Source organism: Piliocolobus tephrosceles, chromosome X, assembly GCF_002776525.5.
Source record: "Piliocolobus tephrosceles isolate RC106 chromosome X, ASM277652v3, whole genome shotgun sequence".
Classification (NCBI taxonomy): Eukaryota; Metazoa; Chordata; class Mammalia; order Primates; family Cercopithecidae; genus Piliocolobus; species Piliocolobus tephrosceles.
The window spans coordinates 3320332-3340409 of record NC_045455.1 but is presented as its reverse complement, the minus strand read 5'-3'; the positions used below and the strand labels follow the sequence as shown (position 1 = coordinate 3340409).

At 45.9% G+C, this 20078-nt stretch overlaps 1 protein-coding gene across 8 annotated transcripts in view; it reads right to left on the bottom strand.

The window, feature by feature from the left end:
• The window catches only part of CARS2 (cysteinyl-tRNA synthetase 2, mitochondrial), a 64512-nt gene that overhangs the window by 14172 nt on the left and 30262 nt on the right, over window positions 1-20078 (bottom strand). For 6 of the 8 annotated variants that reach the window (XM_023217653.1, XM_023217652.2, XM_023217651.3 and 3 more), the window contains 3 exons: window positions 17763-17892; window positions 8226-8359; window positions 5121-5188 (listed from right to left, as the gene is read on the bottom strand). In XM_023217653.1, coding sequence (XP_023073421.1) covers window positions 5121-5188; window positions 8226-8359; window positions 17763-17892 — 332 coding nt within the window. Of the gene's footprint in view, window positions 1-5120; window positions 5189-8225; window positions 8360-9337; window positions 9414-17762; window positions 17893-20078 lie in introns of all 8 variants that reach the window. The other 2 variants (XM_023217654.2, XM_023217656.1) reach the window with 1 other exon arrangement.

Here is a 20078-nt window from a genome sequence, read left to right as displayed (position 1 = left end):
GAAAATGCAGTGGGATTTAAATGACCATTAGTGGGGGATTCTTTAAATTAAGCTGCACCCACACACTGGACTACTCAGCCATTCGAAAGAATGAACCCACTCCACATGGTAGAAAACTGACTGAGGTCAAGAGATTAATCAAGCAAGCGCAAAACTACACCGCTGTCTGTGAAGAGAAAATGAGAAGCACAGCTGTAGGGAGATGTGTGAACACACACCTGCTCCGAAAAAACCAACCGCTGCTTCAGGAGAGAAGCCGGGCAACAGTGAATGTGGTCGGGCAGGAGGCCCGCTTTCCTTACTCAGTACCTTTGAATTTCTCTACCGTTTGCTTCTCTGTCTTGTCTACAGTTTCCAGACTTTCTGCAATTAAACCCATCACGTCTATAATCAAATTAAAACCTCACTTAAATTGTTAGGGAAAAGGCGGCACGCATACGACACTGCCTCATGAATGAGACAGAGGAGAAAGGTTTATGCGTATTGGCCTATCGTGTACAACGGAACACAGGAAGGTGAATCCAAAACAGAGAACACAACTGTGGCTGCTGGGGAGGGAATGGGTGCAGGCAGGCTCCAGGCCCGCCTTCTCCATGCTCTCTTTAGTGTTAATGCTGAACCCTGCAAATGTTTCACAGATATGACAAAGAAAAGTAAATTGGGGCCGGATGCAGTGGCTCACACCTGTAATCCCAGCACTTTAGGAGGCTGAGGCAGGTGGACCTGAGGTCAGGAGTTCAAGACCAGCCTGGCCAACACAGTGAAACCCCATCTCTACTAAAAATACAAAAATTAGTTGGGTGTGGTGGTGTGGGCCTGTAATCCCAGCTACTTGGGAGGCTGAGGCACGAGAATCGCTTGAACCTGGGAGGCAGAGGTTGCAGTGAGTTGAGATCACACTAATGCACTATAGCCTGGGTCACAGAGCAACACTCTCAAAAAAAGACAAAACAAAACAAAAAGTAAATTGGAAAGGGGAAGAGAGAGACCATCACACCAGAAACAAACAGAACAAGTGAACCTCTTGTGTTAATGAAAGGAGATCATTACATGCTGCGAGTATATGTTCAGACCACAGAGCTTTAGTGGGATGCAGTCTACAAGAAAAAGGAATTTAAGTCCAGAATAGGCAAAGCACACAAACAGAAAGTTGTCAGGGGCTGGGAGGAGGTGGGAGTGAAAAGTGACAGCCCACGGGTGTGGCATTTCTTTTGAGGTGATAAAAACATTCTTAGATAGTGGTGATGGTTTCACAACTGTGAATATCCTACAAACCACTAAGCAGCACAATTTAAAAGGGTGACTTATGTAGTATGTGTGTTGTATTTCAATAAAGCTATTAGTTTAAAAAGAAATAAAAAGAAGCCTTAAGTTTTACTCAATAGTTTTACTTTTAACAGTAATATTGGTATTAAGTTTTAAAATTTATTTTGTATTTTAAGATAAAACAAAAAGTTGATATGCTCTTAGATGTTTACTGTAAGAGAGAAAAATAAAGAGCTAAAACTAAAAAGCCCTGTGATATTAAATTTTATTTGGATATATCAAAAGTAACCCAAATAATGAATCTATTTTGTATGTACAGGTTTATCTTCCTCTCCCCTAGCTCTGACCCCTGACAAAGCCTAGATGCTGTGTCACTCCGGTGGCGATCAACATCGCAGTGTCCAAATCTTGCCTTCAAAATCCCATTTCCCCTCAAAGGCAGGGAGGCTGCTTGGAGAAACAGCAGGTCTGGGTAGGAAAGCAAAAGGCAGGCAGGTGCAGAAGGGCACAAGAGAGGCCAAGGGGCCTGTCCCTGGGGGGCCGGAGCCAATCAGAAGAACCCTGCCTGACTAAATCCAGGATGATTTCAACACCAAAAAGATAATGACTGAATTGACAATACACTAAATAAATATAAATCATTGACTCTGTCTACTACAAAAAGAAAGACAAAACCCTTTTCTTTAAGAGGAATGCCAACTAATAAATGTAAAAGAGGGAACAACTGGTCAGCCATGACTTTGCAATAACCAATGAAATACATGATCAAAGTGAAGCCTCTAAAACCATAGGGCGGAAGTTTATTAGGGTACAAAATACCACACAGCATGCCACTGCTCAGATGCTTAATATTCTTTTTTTTTTTTTTTTTTTGAGACGGAGTCTCGCTCTGTCGCCCAGGCTGGAGTGCAGTGGCCGGATCTCAGCTCACTGCAAGCTCCGCCTCCCGGGTTTACGCCATTCTCCTGCCTCAGCCTCCCGAGTAGCTGGGACTACAGGCGCCCGCCACCTCGCCCGGCTAGTTTTTTGTATTTTTTAGTAGAGACGGGGTTTCATTGTGTTGGCCAGGATGGTCTCGATCTCCTGACCTTGTGATCCGCCCGTCTCGGCCTCCCAAAGTGCTGGGATTACAGGCTTGAGCCACCGCGCCCGGCCGCTTAATATTCTTAAGAAGAAAATCAACTCTGCAGTAGAGGGATGTGGTAGTCATTCCTTAACAAACGGTAAAACTCACCATCATGAATCATAGGACAACCTGACCTTGCAGCCCCCAGGGAACGCACTGTGAGTTCACAGCATCAACTACAAGGTATTCCTGCCAAAAAGCTTCTACCTGGGTCAAACTGACCCTTTAACCCTCACTTTCAGTGAAAGGAACTAGAGGAGATAGAAGAACAAGCTAAATGACACCACAACGAAACAGACAAATCCAAAATGTGGGATGTTCAACAAGACAAGTGGCCCCATCTCTTCAAAAAGTCAACACCACAGGGAAAACAAAAGTAGATACTGCTGTAGATTAGATTAGAAACCTAGAAAGAACAATGAAATACAATTCAGCCTAAAGGAAGGAAATTTTGACATGGAATATAACATGGGTAAATCTTGAGAACACCATGCTAAGTGAAATAAGCCAGTCACAAAAGGACAATTACTATATGATTCCACTTACATGAGATCTAGAGCAGCCAAAATCATGGAAACAGAAAGTAAAAGGGTTGTTGCCAAGGCCTGGGGAAAGGGGAAATGGGAAGTTGTTCAATGAGTCCACAGTTTTGGTTTTACAAGATGAAAAAGTTCTAGAGATCTGTTGCATAACAATGTTAACATATTAACACTACTGAACTAAATGGTTAAGATGATAACTTTTATGCTACATGGTTTCTTTAACCACACACACACAAAAAACTAAAAAGACACAACATACAAATGCAACACAAGAACCTTGTGTCTCAGGGGAGCTCAAGGAGGGGCAGATTTAAGGGAACGGACAGTTGGTGGAGCAGTCAGAACACGCACAACACATACTAAGTTCCATGGGTGTGGTTCATGGAGCCCTAAAACAATTACAACAGTAACATCAGAGATCACTGATCACAGATCACCATAACAGATTTAATGAGAAACTTGAAACATTGCAAGAATTACCCAAATATGACACACAGAAACGAAGTGAGAATATGCTGTCGGCAAAATCATGCCAACAGACTTGCTTGGTGCAGGGCTGCCACAAACCTTCAATCTGTAAAGACACGGCATCTGTGAAGTGTGGTAAAGTGAAGCTCAATAAAGCAAGGTCCCTGCAGTGGCTGGGCTCTGACTCCCTCTGCACCATGCATCCCCGTGGCCGGGCTCTGACCCCCTCTGCGCCATGCAACCCTGTGGCTGGGCTCCCACCCCCTCTGCATCATGCAGCCCTGTGGCCGGGCTCCGACCGCATTCTGCGTAATGTAACCCTGTGGCTGGGTTGGGACCCCCTCTGCGTCATGCAACCCCATGGCTGGGCTCCCACCCCCCTTCATCATGCAACCCCGTGGCCGGGCTCCCACCCCCTCTACATCATGCAACCCCGTGGCTGGGCTCCAATGCCCTCTGCATCATGTAACCCCGTGGCCGGGCTCCGACCCCACTCTATGTCATGTAACCCGGTGGCCGGGTTGGGACCCCCTCTGCATCATGCAACCCCATGGCCTGGCTCCGACCCCACTCTGCATCATGTAACTCCGTGGCCGGTTTGGGACCCCCTCTGCGTCATGCAACCCCGTGGCCGGGCTCCAACCCCACTCTGCGTCATGTAACTCTGTGGCCGGTTTGGGACCCCCTCTGCCTTATGCAACCCCGTGGCCGGGCTCCGACCCCCCTCTGCGTCATGCAACCGCCATGCTCCACCTCTACGTGTGCCGTACACGCGCTAATACATTTCTCTTCTCTTGACGATCTGTCTTTGGCCAGTCTAATTTACTAATTAATTTAGGCGCCCTGAGAGTGAGAGAATCTAAGCTGGGTAGGGGAAAAAGATCCTACACAGCAAATACAGCAAAACAATCACAACTATTGAATCTGGGTGGAGCCATAGTGACGTTTCTTTCAACGTTTCTATAGGTTTGAAATTTTGCCCAGGATAAAATGGAAAAAGTCTACTTAAGGAAACTATATACACATTATTTTGTGAGGAGCAGTCCCTGTTGGTTTATCCTAAATCTGACGGGTACAGCTTTCACTGGTTTGCTGTTTAGGTGGTGAGATCTGGTTACTATTCTTCTCCATTTATTTTGCAATTAAATTAAATCTGGCTTTAAAGACAGGCCAGAAGACAAAGGAGGAGCTCAAACTGTGTCAGCCAGAGCCCTCCGTGTGTGCGCCTGTTTTCCATTCACACGGAAATTCCCATTCCATGTGTCAGCACCACAGCACGATGACATTTTTCAGGTTGGTTAAGGATCCAGCCAGCTCTGAGACTATTAAAGGCAAACAGCAAAACCCAAACAAATCCCAAAGCCACACTAGTAGGAGGCAGTGGATGAGGGAGGGAAGGAAGTTAGCAGATGCGCCAAGGCAGAGACAACCATTATAAAAGGAAAAGACAAGGAAGAAGGCGCCGGCCTTGAAACCCGGAAAGAGAAAGGTAAGTTCCACCAAGAAGAGACTGTGGAAACCTGCAGGAGGTGCACAGTTGAGAGCAATTAGGCGGAGAGCCACTTAACGTGGGAGGGAGGTGAGGCAGGTCTGGTCCTAGGAAAGGGGCCAGAGGGCACTGGGAATGGGTTTCTGTGTTCTCAAATGACACAGAAGCCTCTGAGATGGGTTCCACAAGCTATCAGCACCTCAGAGATACTGTACAAAAAGCACATTACCTTAATAGTAATGTAGTTTTTTAATGATTTGGACATTTTTTCTTCTTTGCCTTTCACGTGCAAATGCCCTGAAACAAAAACAAAAGCATTCAGTCTGAGCTGGGTGAGGAGACTCTCTGGCCTCAGGGACACATGGCTTCCTGGGAAACGAATGGGAACCTGCATGTATCCAATGTACAGACCAGTGTATGTTGGTATAAACCTGCCCCCAAATCTTCAGCCGTGCTGGGCCTTCTGGGAAGACACGACCTGCCCTTGTTCCACGGTTCAGGGACACTCAGCCCCACACCAAGGGCGGATGGCAGGGGTGTCCCAGCTGACTCAGAAGCTAAACAAGAACCAGTACCCGTGGTGCCGACAGCAGTATTTCATCTATTTTCCCCTTTCCTCTAATGCAGAGATACGGATTTAACAGACGGAATCCGAAGAAAAGACAAAGCTCTCATTTGGCAAATCAGGCACTTGGCAGTGAAGCTTGTTGACCATTGTCCAAAACCAGAGTGGTGCTTGTGGGTCTCCGAGTGGGAAGAATCAGAGGTTCTGTGCAGTTGTGTTCACAGACTTTGATGACACGGGTATTATTTCATCCCCCATGTATGTGAAAGACAGGAGGAAAACCAAACCCATTTAAGGAACTCCTAAATCTGAACCTGAAGTTCTCCCTGGCCTGTAGCTTTACAAGGCTTATCTCCAAGAGAAGTGCTTTCTGTTTCTAACAGAAGACTGTTCCTCTTTTTCTGACACAACTTCAAATAGCAGTGCTCCAGGCTGGACATGGTGGCTCACACCCGTAATCCCAGCCCTTTGGGAGCCTAAGGCAGCAGGACCGCTTGAGCCCAGGAGTTTGGAGACCAGTCTGGGCAACACGGCAACACCCGGTCTCTACAAAAAAATTAAAAATTAGCTGGGCGTGGTGGGTACACCTGCAGTCCCAACATCCCAGCACTCAGGAGGCTGAGGTGGGAGGATCGCTTGAGTCCAGGAGGTTGGGCCTATAGTGAGCTATGTTCATGCCACTGCACTCCAGCCTGGGCCACAGAGCGACACTCTGCCTCAAAAAACAAACAAACAAACAAACAAACAAACAAACTGATTAGACTGTGATTTCCAAAAAACATATATAACTTTGAATATGTCATTCTATATAACGTGATTACACTAAAACTGATGATATTTGGAAAATGAAACACATTTGCTAAGGCCTGAATGTTCACGTCCTCCCAAATTCCTGTCTAAACCCTCAGCCCTCAGGTGATGGTAACTGAAGGCAGGGCCTGTGGGAGGTGATACGGTCATAGGGGGCAGAGCCAGTGTGAATGGAATCAGTGCTCTTACAACAGAGGCCCCTGGAGAGCTGACGGCCATCTATGAAGGGGAGACAGGCCCTTCCGGGACACCGAATCTGCCAGTGCACTGACGCAGGACTTCCAGCCAGCAGAACTGGGAGGAATTCATTGCTGTTGTTCATAAGATGCCTGCTTTTAGTATTTGGCTATAGCAGCCTGAACAGGCTGGGATAGCGTCTGCCCACGTAGCTCTTCCATCCACTAGGTACAGGAGAACAGGTGTAACTTCTCCTGTGTCAGGAGACACTGATGTTTTGTTTGGGGCCAAACTAGTATGAAAAAGATTCCTGGTATCTTAACAGGTGGTAAAAAAAAAAAAAAAAAAAAAAAAACACTGGAAAAATAGCAACAAAACTTTCCCATGGGGTGCGGTGGCTCATGTCCATAATCCCAGCACTTTGGGAGGCAGAGGTGGTGGATCACTTGAGGTCAGGGGTTTGAGACCAGCCTGGCCAACATGGTGAAACCCCGCTTCTACTAAAAATACAAAAATTAGCCGGGTGTGGTGGTGTGCACCTGTAGTCCCAGCTACTAGGACAGCGGAGGCAGGAGAATTGCTTGAACCCGGGAGGCAGAGGTTGTGGTGAGCTCAGATAGTGCCACTGCGCTCCCAGCCTGGGGGATGGAGCGAGACTGTCTCAACAACAACAACAACAACAACAACAAATGCTTTCCCATTCCCACATCAGAAGGTGAACACGACCTCCGTTTCTAGACCCCCGCCCTCCTCATTACCTGACAGGGCCAAGCGTCACACAGCTAAGGCTGCCCTTTCTGCCTCCAGCTCCACGCTCGCTGAAGGACTCATGGCAGGTCGTGGTGTCAATAACAAACCCCGACCTACTAAAGAGGATAAATCTGCAGACAGAAACGCGCCTGCAGAGGGAGCAATGCCAGCTCCTCAGACAGTTCAGGGGTGCTGGATTGAGCCCTGAATGAAGTCACTGAGGAAGTGACTTTGGGGCAATCAGCCTCATCTATTTACTTTCATGAAGAAACCCAAGTGAACTCTGCTGCGGACCAGAAAACCGGAGCACTTCTGCATTTAATGTCACCTTACTGTGACATCCTCATTTCCCATTCAAGGATTTCAAAAACTAGTATTTGTTAATTTTCTGTATTTTAGATGTCGAAGTTTGCATCTCCAAATCCTATCACTACCAAACACTATATTTCTTCATCTCAAATACCTTAGCTGGCCATTCCCAAAAGGTAGTAAGACCAGCTAATTCTGGCCCTGTAAACTTGGAAATATGACTCTTCCAGTGCATCCAGGCGAATTCCAAAACTGCTGGGTTCGAGCTGTTGCTTAACTCACGGTGTAGCATCCACTTCTGAGAGCAGACAGCTGGGGTTCATCAATGAGGGGTTTGAAGAGTGGAAAGAAGGGCAATGTTTTTAGAAGATGGCAGAGATGTCTAGTGACAATATTATAGCTTCAGAAAGGAGTGTTCATAATTATCATTACATTGTACTACTTGAAGTTCCTTCCTAATAGTTTTACTTGAAAGAAACATACATAGAACAGCATTGCCAAACATTTTCCATATTCTAGTCAATTCCAAAAAGGTATAATCATTGCTGCAATCCAAATAATTTCATGCCCAAATGATTGAAACTCAAAAATAATTTAAGAGGCAAATCCATTTCTTGACCTATTAGCTGATCTATTATGTATTTCCAAATGTAGCTGTTCCGCCGACAAAGACAGACTGCCAGAATTGAAACAGAACCAATTAAATCTGAAGTTAGTACTTACCAGAATGCAGAAAATAATTTCCCCACTGCTCGCACTGATGAAAGACTTCACACTGTGCAATTTCATTTTCATGATGTGGAAAAGCTAAATCTATCCCACCTGAATGGATATCCAGTTGACTTCCAAATACCATACTGCAAGAAACAGTACAAAGTAGTGAATTCATTCAATCAAGCAGCATATTTTCTTCTAACCTCAACTATTTACTCCTTCCAGCCTTTTTAATTCAATGAATAAATGAATCTCAATTTTAAATCAATTTGCATGATAATTTAACTGATTCAAATGAAAACTGAAATCCTGTCATCACAAACCCATAATTCACGACTTTTCATCCTAGTAAAGGGACATTCTTTTGGCTCCAGGTTCGTTCTTTTCTTTTGTTTTCTTTCTTTCTTTTCTTTGCTTTCTTTCTCTATTTTTTAACTCAAAAAATTACCTTTACTTACTTTCTTTATTTTATTTATTTATTTATTTTTGAGACAGAGTCTCGCTCTGTTGCCCAGGTTGGAGTGCAGTGGTGTGATCTTGGCTCACTGCAAGCTCTGCCTCCCGGGTTCATGCCATTCTCCTGCCTCTGCCTCCCTAGTAGCTGGGACTACAGGAGCCCGCCACTGTGCCCAGCTAATTTTTTGTATTTTTAGTAGAAATGGGTTTTCACTGCGGTCTCGATCTCCTGACCTCATGATCTGCCCACCTCGGCCTCCCACAGTGCTGGGATTACAGGCGTGAGCCACGGCACCTGGCCTACCTTTACTTACTTTCAATAGTAGAGTTTAGTGATTTTCTAACTTTAATAAGAGATGGAACTATAAAATCATGACAATGTTTCATCTGGCTTTTGCAAATGTAACAGTCACACAGGGATAACAAGGTAAGAGAGTTCAAAGCAACACATGTTGCCATTTCTCCTACAGTGCTGTGCTATGTATCCACAAAAACCGCATTTTTGCAAACCAACACACTAAAATTAATGGGGTTGATGGGGGAAATGAGGCTGGGCCAGCCCAGTCGAAGCTCTGTCCCTGGACCAGCTGCAGAAGCATGGCGATGCAGCAGGCCGGTGGAGTTTCTTAAAATGATAGATATAGAAGTTTCTAAGGTGCCAATACCTCGTGGAGGTCCTTCCTGCTCCCACTGGTCTGGCTCCCTGTGCTCGGGGAAGGACTGCACACGCAGGTCTCAAGCCTGAGGAAACAGGCATCGCAGAAACACACGTTGTAGCATGACGTCCTAAGATTTTTACATCTTAGTGATGGGTCGTCTCAGGGTAACTCTAACATTCCCTGCAGTTCAAATGCTGGGAAGGAGACCGTGGGACCAGGACTGGGGAGGAGATGGCAGGGGCCTCATTTGTATCTGGACGGGCAATTCTCCCTTACGAAGATCTGAAGCCAACACAATGTGAAAGTTTCACAAGCTGAACGATGGGGCCACAGCCTTCACTATCTTAGTCTCGCTCCTGATATCCACATTAACACCTATTTTAAAATCAGAGAAGGCTCAGAAGGAACAACAATGGTCTCTTCATTATTTAATTTTTCTACAAAAATAAGGTATTTCATAGTAACATTACATGTCAAACTCACTAAATGTTTTCTATCTGCTTTAGAGAAATTATTTGAACCTAAACAACGAATCTACAACTCAGTTTATATGCCATGGTCTGCTATTAAGTATTGATAGACACACAGAAGTAGTTAAAGTGTGACTGGTGACTGGACATTTTTAATTTTTTTTAATCAAAAGTCAGGCCCATGCTTCCTACTAACAACAGAGCTTGAGGTCTGAGGAATGACGGAAGCATTTCCGGATGAGCCGCATAACCACAGTGCAAGTGGTGGGGGCTTAGCAGCAAAGGGAATCTCTTTAAAGAAGACCCATCAAAATTTAGAGAGACAGGTGGTGGGGGACAAGGCTTCCCTCCTGGTGGAATGGGGTGACCCTACTCAGGGCTGAATACTCACTCAAGCAGTCTGGGAGTCCATGAATGGAGCAAAGTCCTCTCATGGGAGATAATTATCCCCACCCAACCCCCTCTACACCCAGCCAGGAAACACATCCCCGATAGGATGCCCACCGGTTTCAGGGTGACTGGATTTCTCCATCTGAAAATCTTTGATGTAGCTAATAGCTTAAAATGTTTACCTTAATCATCCTTTCCTGTGTTTGTAAGTTTTTTAAAACTTCATTAAAATAAATATTTGCTATCAAGTATACTAAAATCCATGAGTTAACAGTGATTTTTTTAAAATCCCGTTTCTGGTGTTGTTTCCAAGATGGCCAAATAGGAACAGCTCCAGTCTACAGCTCCCAGCGTGAGCAACGCAGAAGAAGGGTGATTTCTGCATTTCCAACTGAGGTACTAGGTTCATCTCACTGGGGCTTGTTGGACAGTGGGTGCAGTCCACGGAGTGTGAGCTGAAACAGGGTGGGGCATCGCCTCACCTAGGAAGCACAAGGGGTCAGGGAATTCCCTTTCCTACCCAAGGGAAGCCATGACAGACGGTACTTGGAAAATCGGGATACTCCCACCCTAATACTGCGCTTTTCTAATGGTCTTAGCAAACGGCACACCAGGAGATTATATCCCACGCCTAGCTCGGAGGGTCCCATGAACATGGAGCCTCGCTCACTTGCTAGCACAGCAGTCTGACTGCAAGGCAGCAGTGAGGCTGGGGGAGGCTCAGCATCTGCCATTGCTGAGGCTTGACTAGGTAAACAAAGCAGCCAGGAAGCTCAAACTGGGTGGAACCCATAGCAGCTCAAGGAGGCCTGCATGCCTCTGTAGACTCCACCTCTGGAGGCAGGGCATAGCTGAACAAAAGGCAACAGAAACTTCTGCAGACTTAAACGTTCCTGCTTGACAGCTATGAAGAGAGCAGTGGTTCTCCCAGCATGGAGTTTGAGATCTGAGAACGGACAGACTGCCTCCCCAAGTGGGTCCCTGACCCTCGAGTAACCTAACTGGGAGACACCTCCCTTTACAGGCCAACTGACACCTCATATAGCCAGGTGCCCCTCTGAGACAAAGCTTCCAGTGGAATGATCAGGCAGCAACATCTGCTGTTCTGCAATATTTGCTGCTCTGCAGCCCCCGCTGGTGATACCCAGGCAAACAGGGTCTGGAGTGGACCTCCAGAAAACTCCAACAGACCTGCAGCTGAGGGTCCTGACTATTAGGAAAACTAACGAACACAAAGGACATCCACACCAAAACTCCATCTGTATATCACCATCATCAAAGACCAAAGGTAGATAAAACCACAAACATGGGGAGAAAACAGAGCAGAAAAGCTGAAAATTTTAAAAATCAGGGCACTTCTTCTCCTCAAAAGGAATGCAGCTTCTCGCCAGCAATGGAACAAAGCTAGACGGAGAATGACTTTGACGAGTTGAGAGAAGAAGTTTTCAGATGATTGGTAATTAACAAACTTCTCCGAGCAAAAGGAGGATGTTTGAACCCATTGCAAAGAAGATAAAAACCTTGAAAAAAGATCAGATGAATGGCTAACTAGAATAAACAGCATAGAGAAGACCTTAAATTTTAGCTCCTGATGGAGCTGAAAACCATGGCACAAGACCTACATGATGCATGCACAAGCTTCAGTAGCCAATTTGATCAAGTGGAAGAAAGGGTATCAGTGATTGAAGATCAAATGAATGAAATGAAGCAAGAAGAGAAGTTGACAGGAAAGAGTAAAAAGAAATGAACAAAGCCTCCAAGAAATATGGGACTGTGTGAAAAGACCTAATCTACATCTGATTGGTGTACCTGAAAGTGACAGGGAGAATGGAACCAAGCTGGAAAACACTCTTCAGGATATTATCCAGGAGAACTTCCCCAACCTAGCAGGGCAGGCCAACATTCAAATTCAGGAAATACAGAGAACGCCACAGAGATACTCCTCAAGAAGAGCAACTCCAAGACACACAACTGTCAGATTCACCAAAGTTGAAATTAAGGAAAAAATGTTAAGGGCAGCCAGAGAGAAAGGTCGGGTTACCCACAAAGGGAAGCCCATCAGACTAACAGCAGACCTCTCAGCAGAAATTCTACAAGCCAGAAGAGGGAGGGGGCCAATATTCAACACTCTTAAAGAAAAGAATTTTCAACCCAGAATTTCATATCCCGCCAAACTAAGCTTCATAAGTGAAGGAAAAATAAAATCCTTTACAGACAAGCAAATGCTGAGAGATTCTGTCACCACCAGGCCTGCCTTACAAGAGCTCCTGAAGGAAGCACTGAACACGGAAAGGAAAAACCAGTACCAGCCACTGCAAAAATATGCCAAATTGTAAAGACCATCGTTACTAGGAAGAAACTGTATCAACTAATGAGCAAAATTACCAGCTAACATCATAATGACCGGATCAAATTCACACATAACAATATTAACCTTAAATGTAAATAAGCTAAATGCTTCAGTTAAAAGACACAGACTGGCAAATTGGATAAAGAGTCAAGACCCATCAGTCTGCTGTATTCCGGAGACCCATCTCACGTGCAGAGACACACATAGGCTCAAAATAAAGGGATGGAGGAAGATCTACCAAGCAAATGGAAAAAAAAAAAAAAAGCAGGGGTTGCAAACCTAGGCTCTGATAAAACAGACTTTAAACCAACAAAGATCAAAAGAGACAAAGAAAGCCACTACATAATGGTAAAGGGATCAATTCAACAAGAAGAGCTAACTATCCTAAACATATATGCACCCAATACAGGAGCACCCAGATTCATAGAGCAAGTCCTTAGAGACCTACAAAGAGACTTAGACTTCCACACAATAATAATGGGAGACTTTAACACCCCACTGTCAACATTAGACAGATCAACAAGACAGAAAGTTAACAAGGATATTCAGGAATTGAACTCAGCTCTGCAACAAGCAGACCTAATAGACATCTACAGAAATCTCCACCCCAAATCAACAGAATATACATTCTTTTCATCACCACATTGCACTTATTCCAAAATTGACCACATAATTGGAAGTAAAGCACTCCTCAGCAAATGTACAAGAACAGAAATTATAACAAACTGTCTCTCAGACCACTGTGCAATCAAACTAGAACTCAGGATTAAGACACTCACTCAAAATCATTCAACTACTTGGAAACTTAACAACCTGCTCCTGAATCACTACTGAGTACATAACGAAATGAAGACAGAAATAAAGATGTTCTTTGAAACCAATGAGAACAAAGGCACAGCATACCAGAATCTCTGGGACACATTTAAAGCAGTGTGTACAGGGAAATTTATAGCACTAAATGCCCACAAGAGAAAGCAGGAAAGATCTAAAAGTGACACCCTAACATCACAATTAAAAGAACTAGAGAAGCAAGAGCAAACACATTCAAAAGCTAGCAGAAGGCAAGAAATAACTAAGATCAGAGCAGAACTGAAGGAGACAGAGACACAAAAAACCCTCCAAAAAAATCAATGAATCTAGGAGCTGGTTTTTTGAAAAGCTCAACAAAATTGATAGACTGCTAGCAAGACTAATAAAGAAGACGAGAGAAGAATCAAATAGACGCAATAAAAAATGATAAAGCAGATGTCACCACCAACCCCACAGAAATACAAACTACCATCCAAGAATACTATAAACAGCTCTACACAAATAAACTAGAAAACCTAGAAGAAATGGATGAATTCCTGGTCACATACACCCTCCCAAGACTAAACCAGGAAGAAGCTGAATCCCTGAATAGACCAATAACAGGCTCTGAAATTGAGGCAATAATAGCCTACCAACCAAAAAAACACCAGGACCAGATGGATTCACAGCCAAATTCTACCAGATGTACAGAGAGGAGCTGGGTACCATTCCTTCTGAAACTATTCCAATCAATAGAAAATGAGGGAATCCTCGCTAACATATTTTATGAGGCCAGCATCATCCTGATCTCAAACCTGGCAGAGACACAATTAAAAAGGAGAATTTTAGACCAATATCCCTGATGAACATCAATGCAAAAATCTGCAATAAAATCCTGGCAAACCGAATCCAGCAGCACATCAAAAAGCTTATCCACCATGATCAAGTGGGCTTCATCCCTGGAATGCAAGGCTGGTTCAACTCACGCAAATCAATAAACCTAATCCATCACATAAACAGAACCAAAGACAAAGCCACATGATTATCTCAATAGATGCAGAAAAGGCCTTTGACAAAATTCAGCAGCCCTTCATACTAAAAACTCTCAATAAACTAGGTATTGACGGGATGTATCTCAAAATAGTAAGAGCTATTTATGACAAACCCACAGCCAAAATCATACTGAATGGGCAAAAACTAGAAGCATTCCATTTGAAAACTGGCACAAGACAGGGATGCCCTCTCTCACCACTCCTATTCAACATAGTGTTGGAAGTTCTGGCCAGGGCAATCAGGCAGGAGAAAGAAATAAACGGTATTCAATTAGGAAAAGAGGAAGTCAAATTGTCCCTGTTTGCAGATGACATGATTGTATATTTAGAAAACCCCATCGCCTCAGCTCAAAATCTCCTTCAGCTGATAAGCAACTTCAGCAAAGTCTCAGGATACAAAATCAATGTGCAAAAATCACAAGCGTTCCTATACACCAATAATAGACAATCAGAGAGTCAAATCATCAGTGAACTCCCATTCACAATTGCTTCAAAGAGAATAAAATACCTTGGAATCCAACTTACAAGGGATGTGAAGGACCTCTTCAAGAAGAACTACAAACCACTGCTCAATGAAATAAAAGAGGACACAAACAAATGGAAGAATATTCCATGCTCATGGATAGGAAGAATCAGTATCGTGAAAATGGCCATACTGCCCAAGGTAATTTATAGATTCAATGCCATACCCATTAAGTTACCAATGACTTTTTTCACAGAATTGGAAAAAACTACTTTAAAGTTCATATGGTTTAAAGTTCAAAAAAGAGCCTTATTGCCAAGACAATCCTAAGCCAAAAGAACAAAGCTGGAGGCATCACGCTACCTGACTTCAAACTATACTATAAGGCTACAGTAACCAAAACAGCATGGTACTGGTACCAAAACAGAGATATAGACCAATGGAACAGAACAGAGCCCTCAGAAATAATACCACACATCTACAACCATCTGAACTTTGACAAACCTGACAAAAAAATGGGGAAAGGATTCCCTATTTAATAAATGGTGGTGGGAAAACTGGCTAGCCATATGTGGAAAGCTGAAATTGGATCCTGTCCTTACATCTTACACAAAAATTAATTCAAGATGGATTAAAGACTTAAATGTTAGACCTAAAACCATAAAAACCCTAGAAGAAAACCTAGACAATACCATTCAGGACATAGGCATGGGCAAGGACTCCATGACTAAAACACCAAAAGCAATGGCAACAAAAGCCAACATTGACATATGGGATCTAATTAAACTAAAGAGCTTCTGCATAGCAAAAGAAACAACCATCAGAGTGAACAGGCAACCTACAGAACAGGAGAAAATTTTTACAATCTACCCAACTGACAAAGGGCTAATATCCAGAATCTACAAAGAACTTAAACAAATTTACAAGAAAAAATCAAACAACCCTATCAAAAAGTGGGTGAAGCATATGAAGAGACAACACTTCTCAAAAGAAGACATTCATGCAGCCAACAGACACATGAAAAAATGCTCATCATCACTGGCCATCAGAGAAATGCAAATCAAAACCACAACGATATACCATCCCACACCAGTTAGAATGCGATCATTAAAAAGTCAGGAAACAACAGGTGCTGGAGAGGATGTGGAGAAATAGGAACGCTTTTACACTGTCAGTGGGACTGTAAAGTAGTTCAACCATTGTGGAAGACAGTGTGGCAATTCCTCAAGGATCTAGAACTAGAAATACCATTTGACCCAGCCATCCTATTACTGGATATATACCCAAAGGATTATAAATCATGCTGCTATAAAGACACATGCACACGTATGTTTACTGCAGCACTATTCACAATAGCAAAGACTTTGAACCAACACAAATGTCCATCAATGATAGACTGGATTAAGAAAATGTGGCACATACACACCATGGAATACTATGCAGCCATAAGAAAAAGATGAGTTCATGCCCTTTGTAGGGACATGGATGAAGCTGGAAGCCATCATTCTCAGCAAACTATCACAAGGACAAAAAACCAAACACCACATGTTCTCACTCATAGGTGGGAATTAAACAATGAGAACACTTGGACACAGGGTGGGGAACATCACATACCGGGGTCTGTCATGGGGTGGGGGGAGCGAGGAGAGATAGCATTAGGAGACATACCTAACGTAAATGACGAGTTAATGGGTGCAGCACACCAACATGGCACATGTATACAAATGTAACAAACCTGCACATTGTGCACCTGTACCCTATAAGTTAAAGTATAATGGAAAAACAAAACAAACAAACCCCATTTCTACAAATAGGAAACATACGCGCAGTTATTCACTAGGGAGATCTGTAATAGTGAAACACTAGGAACAGTCTAAACACGCGGCCAGGTACCCTGCTGTCTGCAGAGGGTCAGGCCACACAAATCAGCACCACGGTAACAAACTAATCGTGTGCCGGGTGCGGTGGCTCACGTCTGTAATTCCAGCACTTTGGGAGGCCGAGGCGGGCGGATCACCTGAGGTCAGGAGTTCAAGACCAGCCTGACCAACATGGAGAAACCCCGTCTCTACTAAAAATACAAAATTAGCCGGGGTGGTGGCGCATGCCTGTAATCCCAGCTACTCAGGAGGCTGAGGCAGGAGAATCGCTTGAACCCGGGAGGTGGAGGCTGCGGTGAGCTGAGATTGCACCATTGCACTCCAGCCTGGGCAAAAAGAGTGAAACTCTATCTCAAAAAAACAAAACAAAAGAAAGAAAACTAACCGTGGCAAGCCCCATGGGCAGCTGCGCAACATAGGGCACAGGTGGTATGCTGCCTTTCAAAGGCCCAAAGGGCCCCCGGCTGCGGGCAGAGCCATACAATGTGGACACCTGAGTCGTGTCCAAAGGGGACCAGAGAGAAGGCGGAGAAGGCTCCAGTGAGAGGCAGAGATAGGGACAGAGAGGGTGTTTTCAGAGCAGGGGATGCCACAGTGGGTCAGGAGAGCAGTGCTGTGGGAGAGCACCCTGGCGTGTGAGTTGCCTGAGCTAGAAGAGCTGGCGGGAAGGCGGAGAAGGATGTGGGGGCTAGAGAAGTGCGAAGCGAGGGGGGATGTAGGTGCGAGCACTCTCCTCCAGGGCCCCGAGGACCAGCAACTGCAAAGAAGGGTAAGGGAACAGGGCAGCTGCAAGTGTGAACCAAAAAGCAGCCCCTCCACTAAACGGAGGCGGCGCTGAGGTCAGGAAAGCCTGATGTGTCATGGGTTTGGTTCACCGCCTCCCATGGCCTGTCACACTCCAGGAAAATCTCTTCCCAAAAAGCCACCTGCGGGCACACATGCCAGGCTGCACCTGTTCCCCTGCACATCCTCTGCTGCCCTGAGCAGGCCCCAGGGAAACGTGAGCCTCAACCCCCACGAAGCGGCAGGCACCTTACCTAGCGACGGCAGAGCACTCGATGTGCCAACCCGGCCTCCCGGGTCCCCAGGGAGAGGCCCAGAACACCTCCTGGGGTTTGGCCGCCTTCCACAGGGCAAAGTCACTGGCATGACGCTTGTCAGAGTCCGCTGCAGATGACAAACAGTGCATCAGCGGGAGGAAGCTCAGTCACCCCACCATGGATGCTCATTCACCCCCACCACACCCCCAGACAGTTACTTCACCACGGAAACCTAGTCACCCTACCATGGGAGTCCAGTTACCCCATGACAGAAACCCAGTCACCCCACCACAGGAGCCCAGTCACCCCCAGCACAGAAACCCAGACAGTCACCCCCACGACAGAAACCCACAGTCACCCCCAGCACAGAAACCCAATCACCCCACCACGGAAACTCAATCATCCCACTACCGAAACCCAGACAGTCACCCCACCACGGAAACCCAGACAGTCACCCCACCATGGAAACCCAGACAGTCACCCCACCACGGAAACCCACAGTCACCCCACCACAGAAACCCAGTCACCCCACCACGGAAACCCACAGTCACCCCACCACGGAAACCCAGTCACCCCACCACAGAAACCCAGTCACCCCCACCACGGAAACCCAGTCAGTCACCCCACCATGGAAACCCAGTCACCCCACCACAGAAACCCAGTCAGTCACCCCACCACGGAAACCCAGTCACCCCACCACAGACGCCCAGTCACCCCTACCACGGAAGCCCAACAGTCACCCCACTAGGGAAACCCAGTCACCCCTACCATGGAAGCCCAGACTGTCACCCCACCACAGACGCCCACACTGTCACCCCTACCGTGGAAGCCCAGACTGTCACCCCACCAGGGAAGCTGAGGCTGTCACCACCACCTCACCCCCACCACAGAAACCCAGTCACCCCCACCACAGAGACTCAGCCAGTCACCCTCACCAGGGAATTCCAGCCAGTCACCCCGATGGAAGCCCCTCCAGCTGCCGGTGGGCAGCAGGCCCCGGGTTGTTTCTCTTTGAAGGAGCCCTGCACTTCTTGCTCACTCCTGTTTCACCCACGTGAGGAACAGGAGCACCGGCAACGCTTTCATCTCAGATGCCGCAGTGCACAGGGAGAGGTGGGCGGCCAGGAACCCACAGAGGCTCATTTCTCAGGAATGTACTGTGGACTGGGAGGGGTTTTCCCATTTTTCCTTATTCTGTCTTACAAGAAATGCTCTGTTTATCAGTAACTGAGTTTCAGGGTTGTTTTTTTCCAGAAAGATACTAATCACACAGAATGAAAAGTGTGTGATCATGTCAGGTAACGTAGCTGGTGGACCCGAGACTCTGAGTGACGTGCCCGTCACCGTGTGGCGAGGCTGCCAGTGGTGCGTGCTCACCAAAACCCACTGTCCCATCTGCCCAGGACAGGCATGCCCCATGTGTACAACGTCCTAGTATCACCCTTTCCACCTGGGAGCACCAACACAGGCATCCATCATCTTTGATGAATTTCAAGACGTTGAACCGTTTTGGTGCGGATACGGATACTTTTTCTGGGTGGGACTGGACGGGCTATGTTTTCATGGCTAGTCATTTCAGTAAGGATAACATCCTGTGGGCACCCGTGCAAACAGAACAATTCCTACACAGTGCATGGAAAATGAGAGCATCAATCACACCCTATGCTGAAGGAAAATACTTAAGGACAGAAAATGTGGCCAAGGATTGTATTTCCAGCCACTGACTTTGAGGTGGAAGGCAGCACACTGTCATCCACAGGCACAAATTCAGGGAATACTGTTCCTGAGAAAGGGCTCTTCCTTCAGAAAGTGCTGGGGAATGAGCTTCAAAAACAACAGGGAGAAAGCGGACCTGGAGACAGTAGGAACTGGGGAGAGTGGAGCGGGCTGCAGGAGGCAGCACAGGCAGAGGCTGGGCACTCCGACAGACAGACACGTGGGCACGGGAGAAGGCACGTGCATGGGAACCTTATAATCGTGGTCAAGCCTTGGGCAGGGCTGGTCCATGATGGACTAAAGCAGGTGGATGCCCACTGGGTATCCTGTCATGCCTGGTGTCCTTAAAGGCCAGGATGTGCCATAGGGGAAAAGGGAACCACACATGTGAACAGACAGAGGGGTTAATGAAACCCCGTGGCCCGGAATTTGATATCAGTGTGACCCACGGAGCAGGTGTGTTCATTACCTCAGTCTATGGGAGGGGCCAGGGAACAATGACAGACGGCAGCAGTGAGTGTCCATGGTGCCCACAGGAAACAATAAGTGTCCGTGGTGCCCACAGGAAACAATGAGTGTCCGTGGTGCCCACAGGAA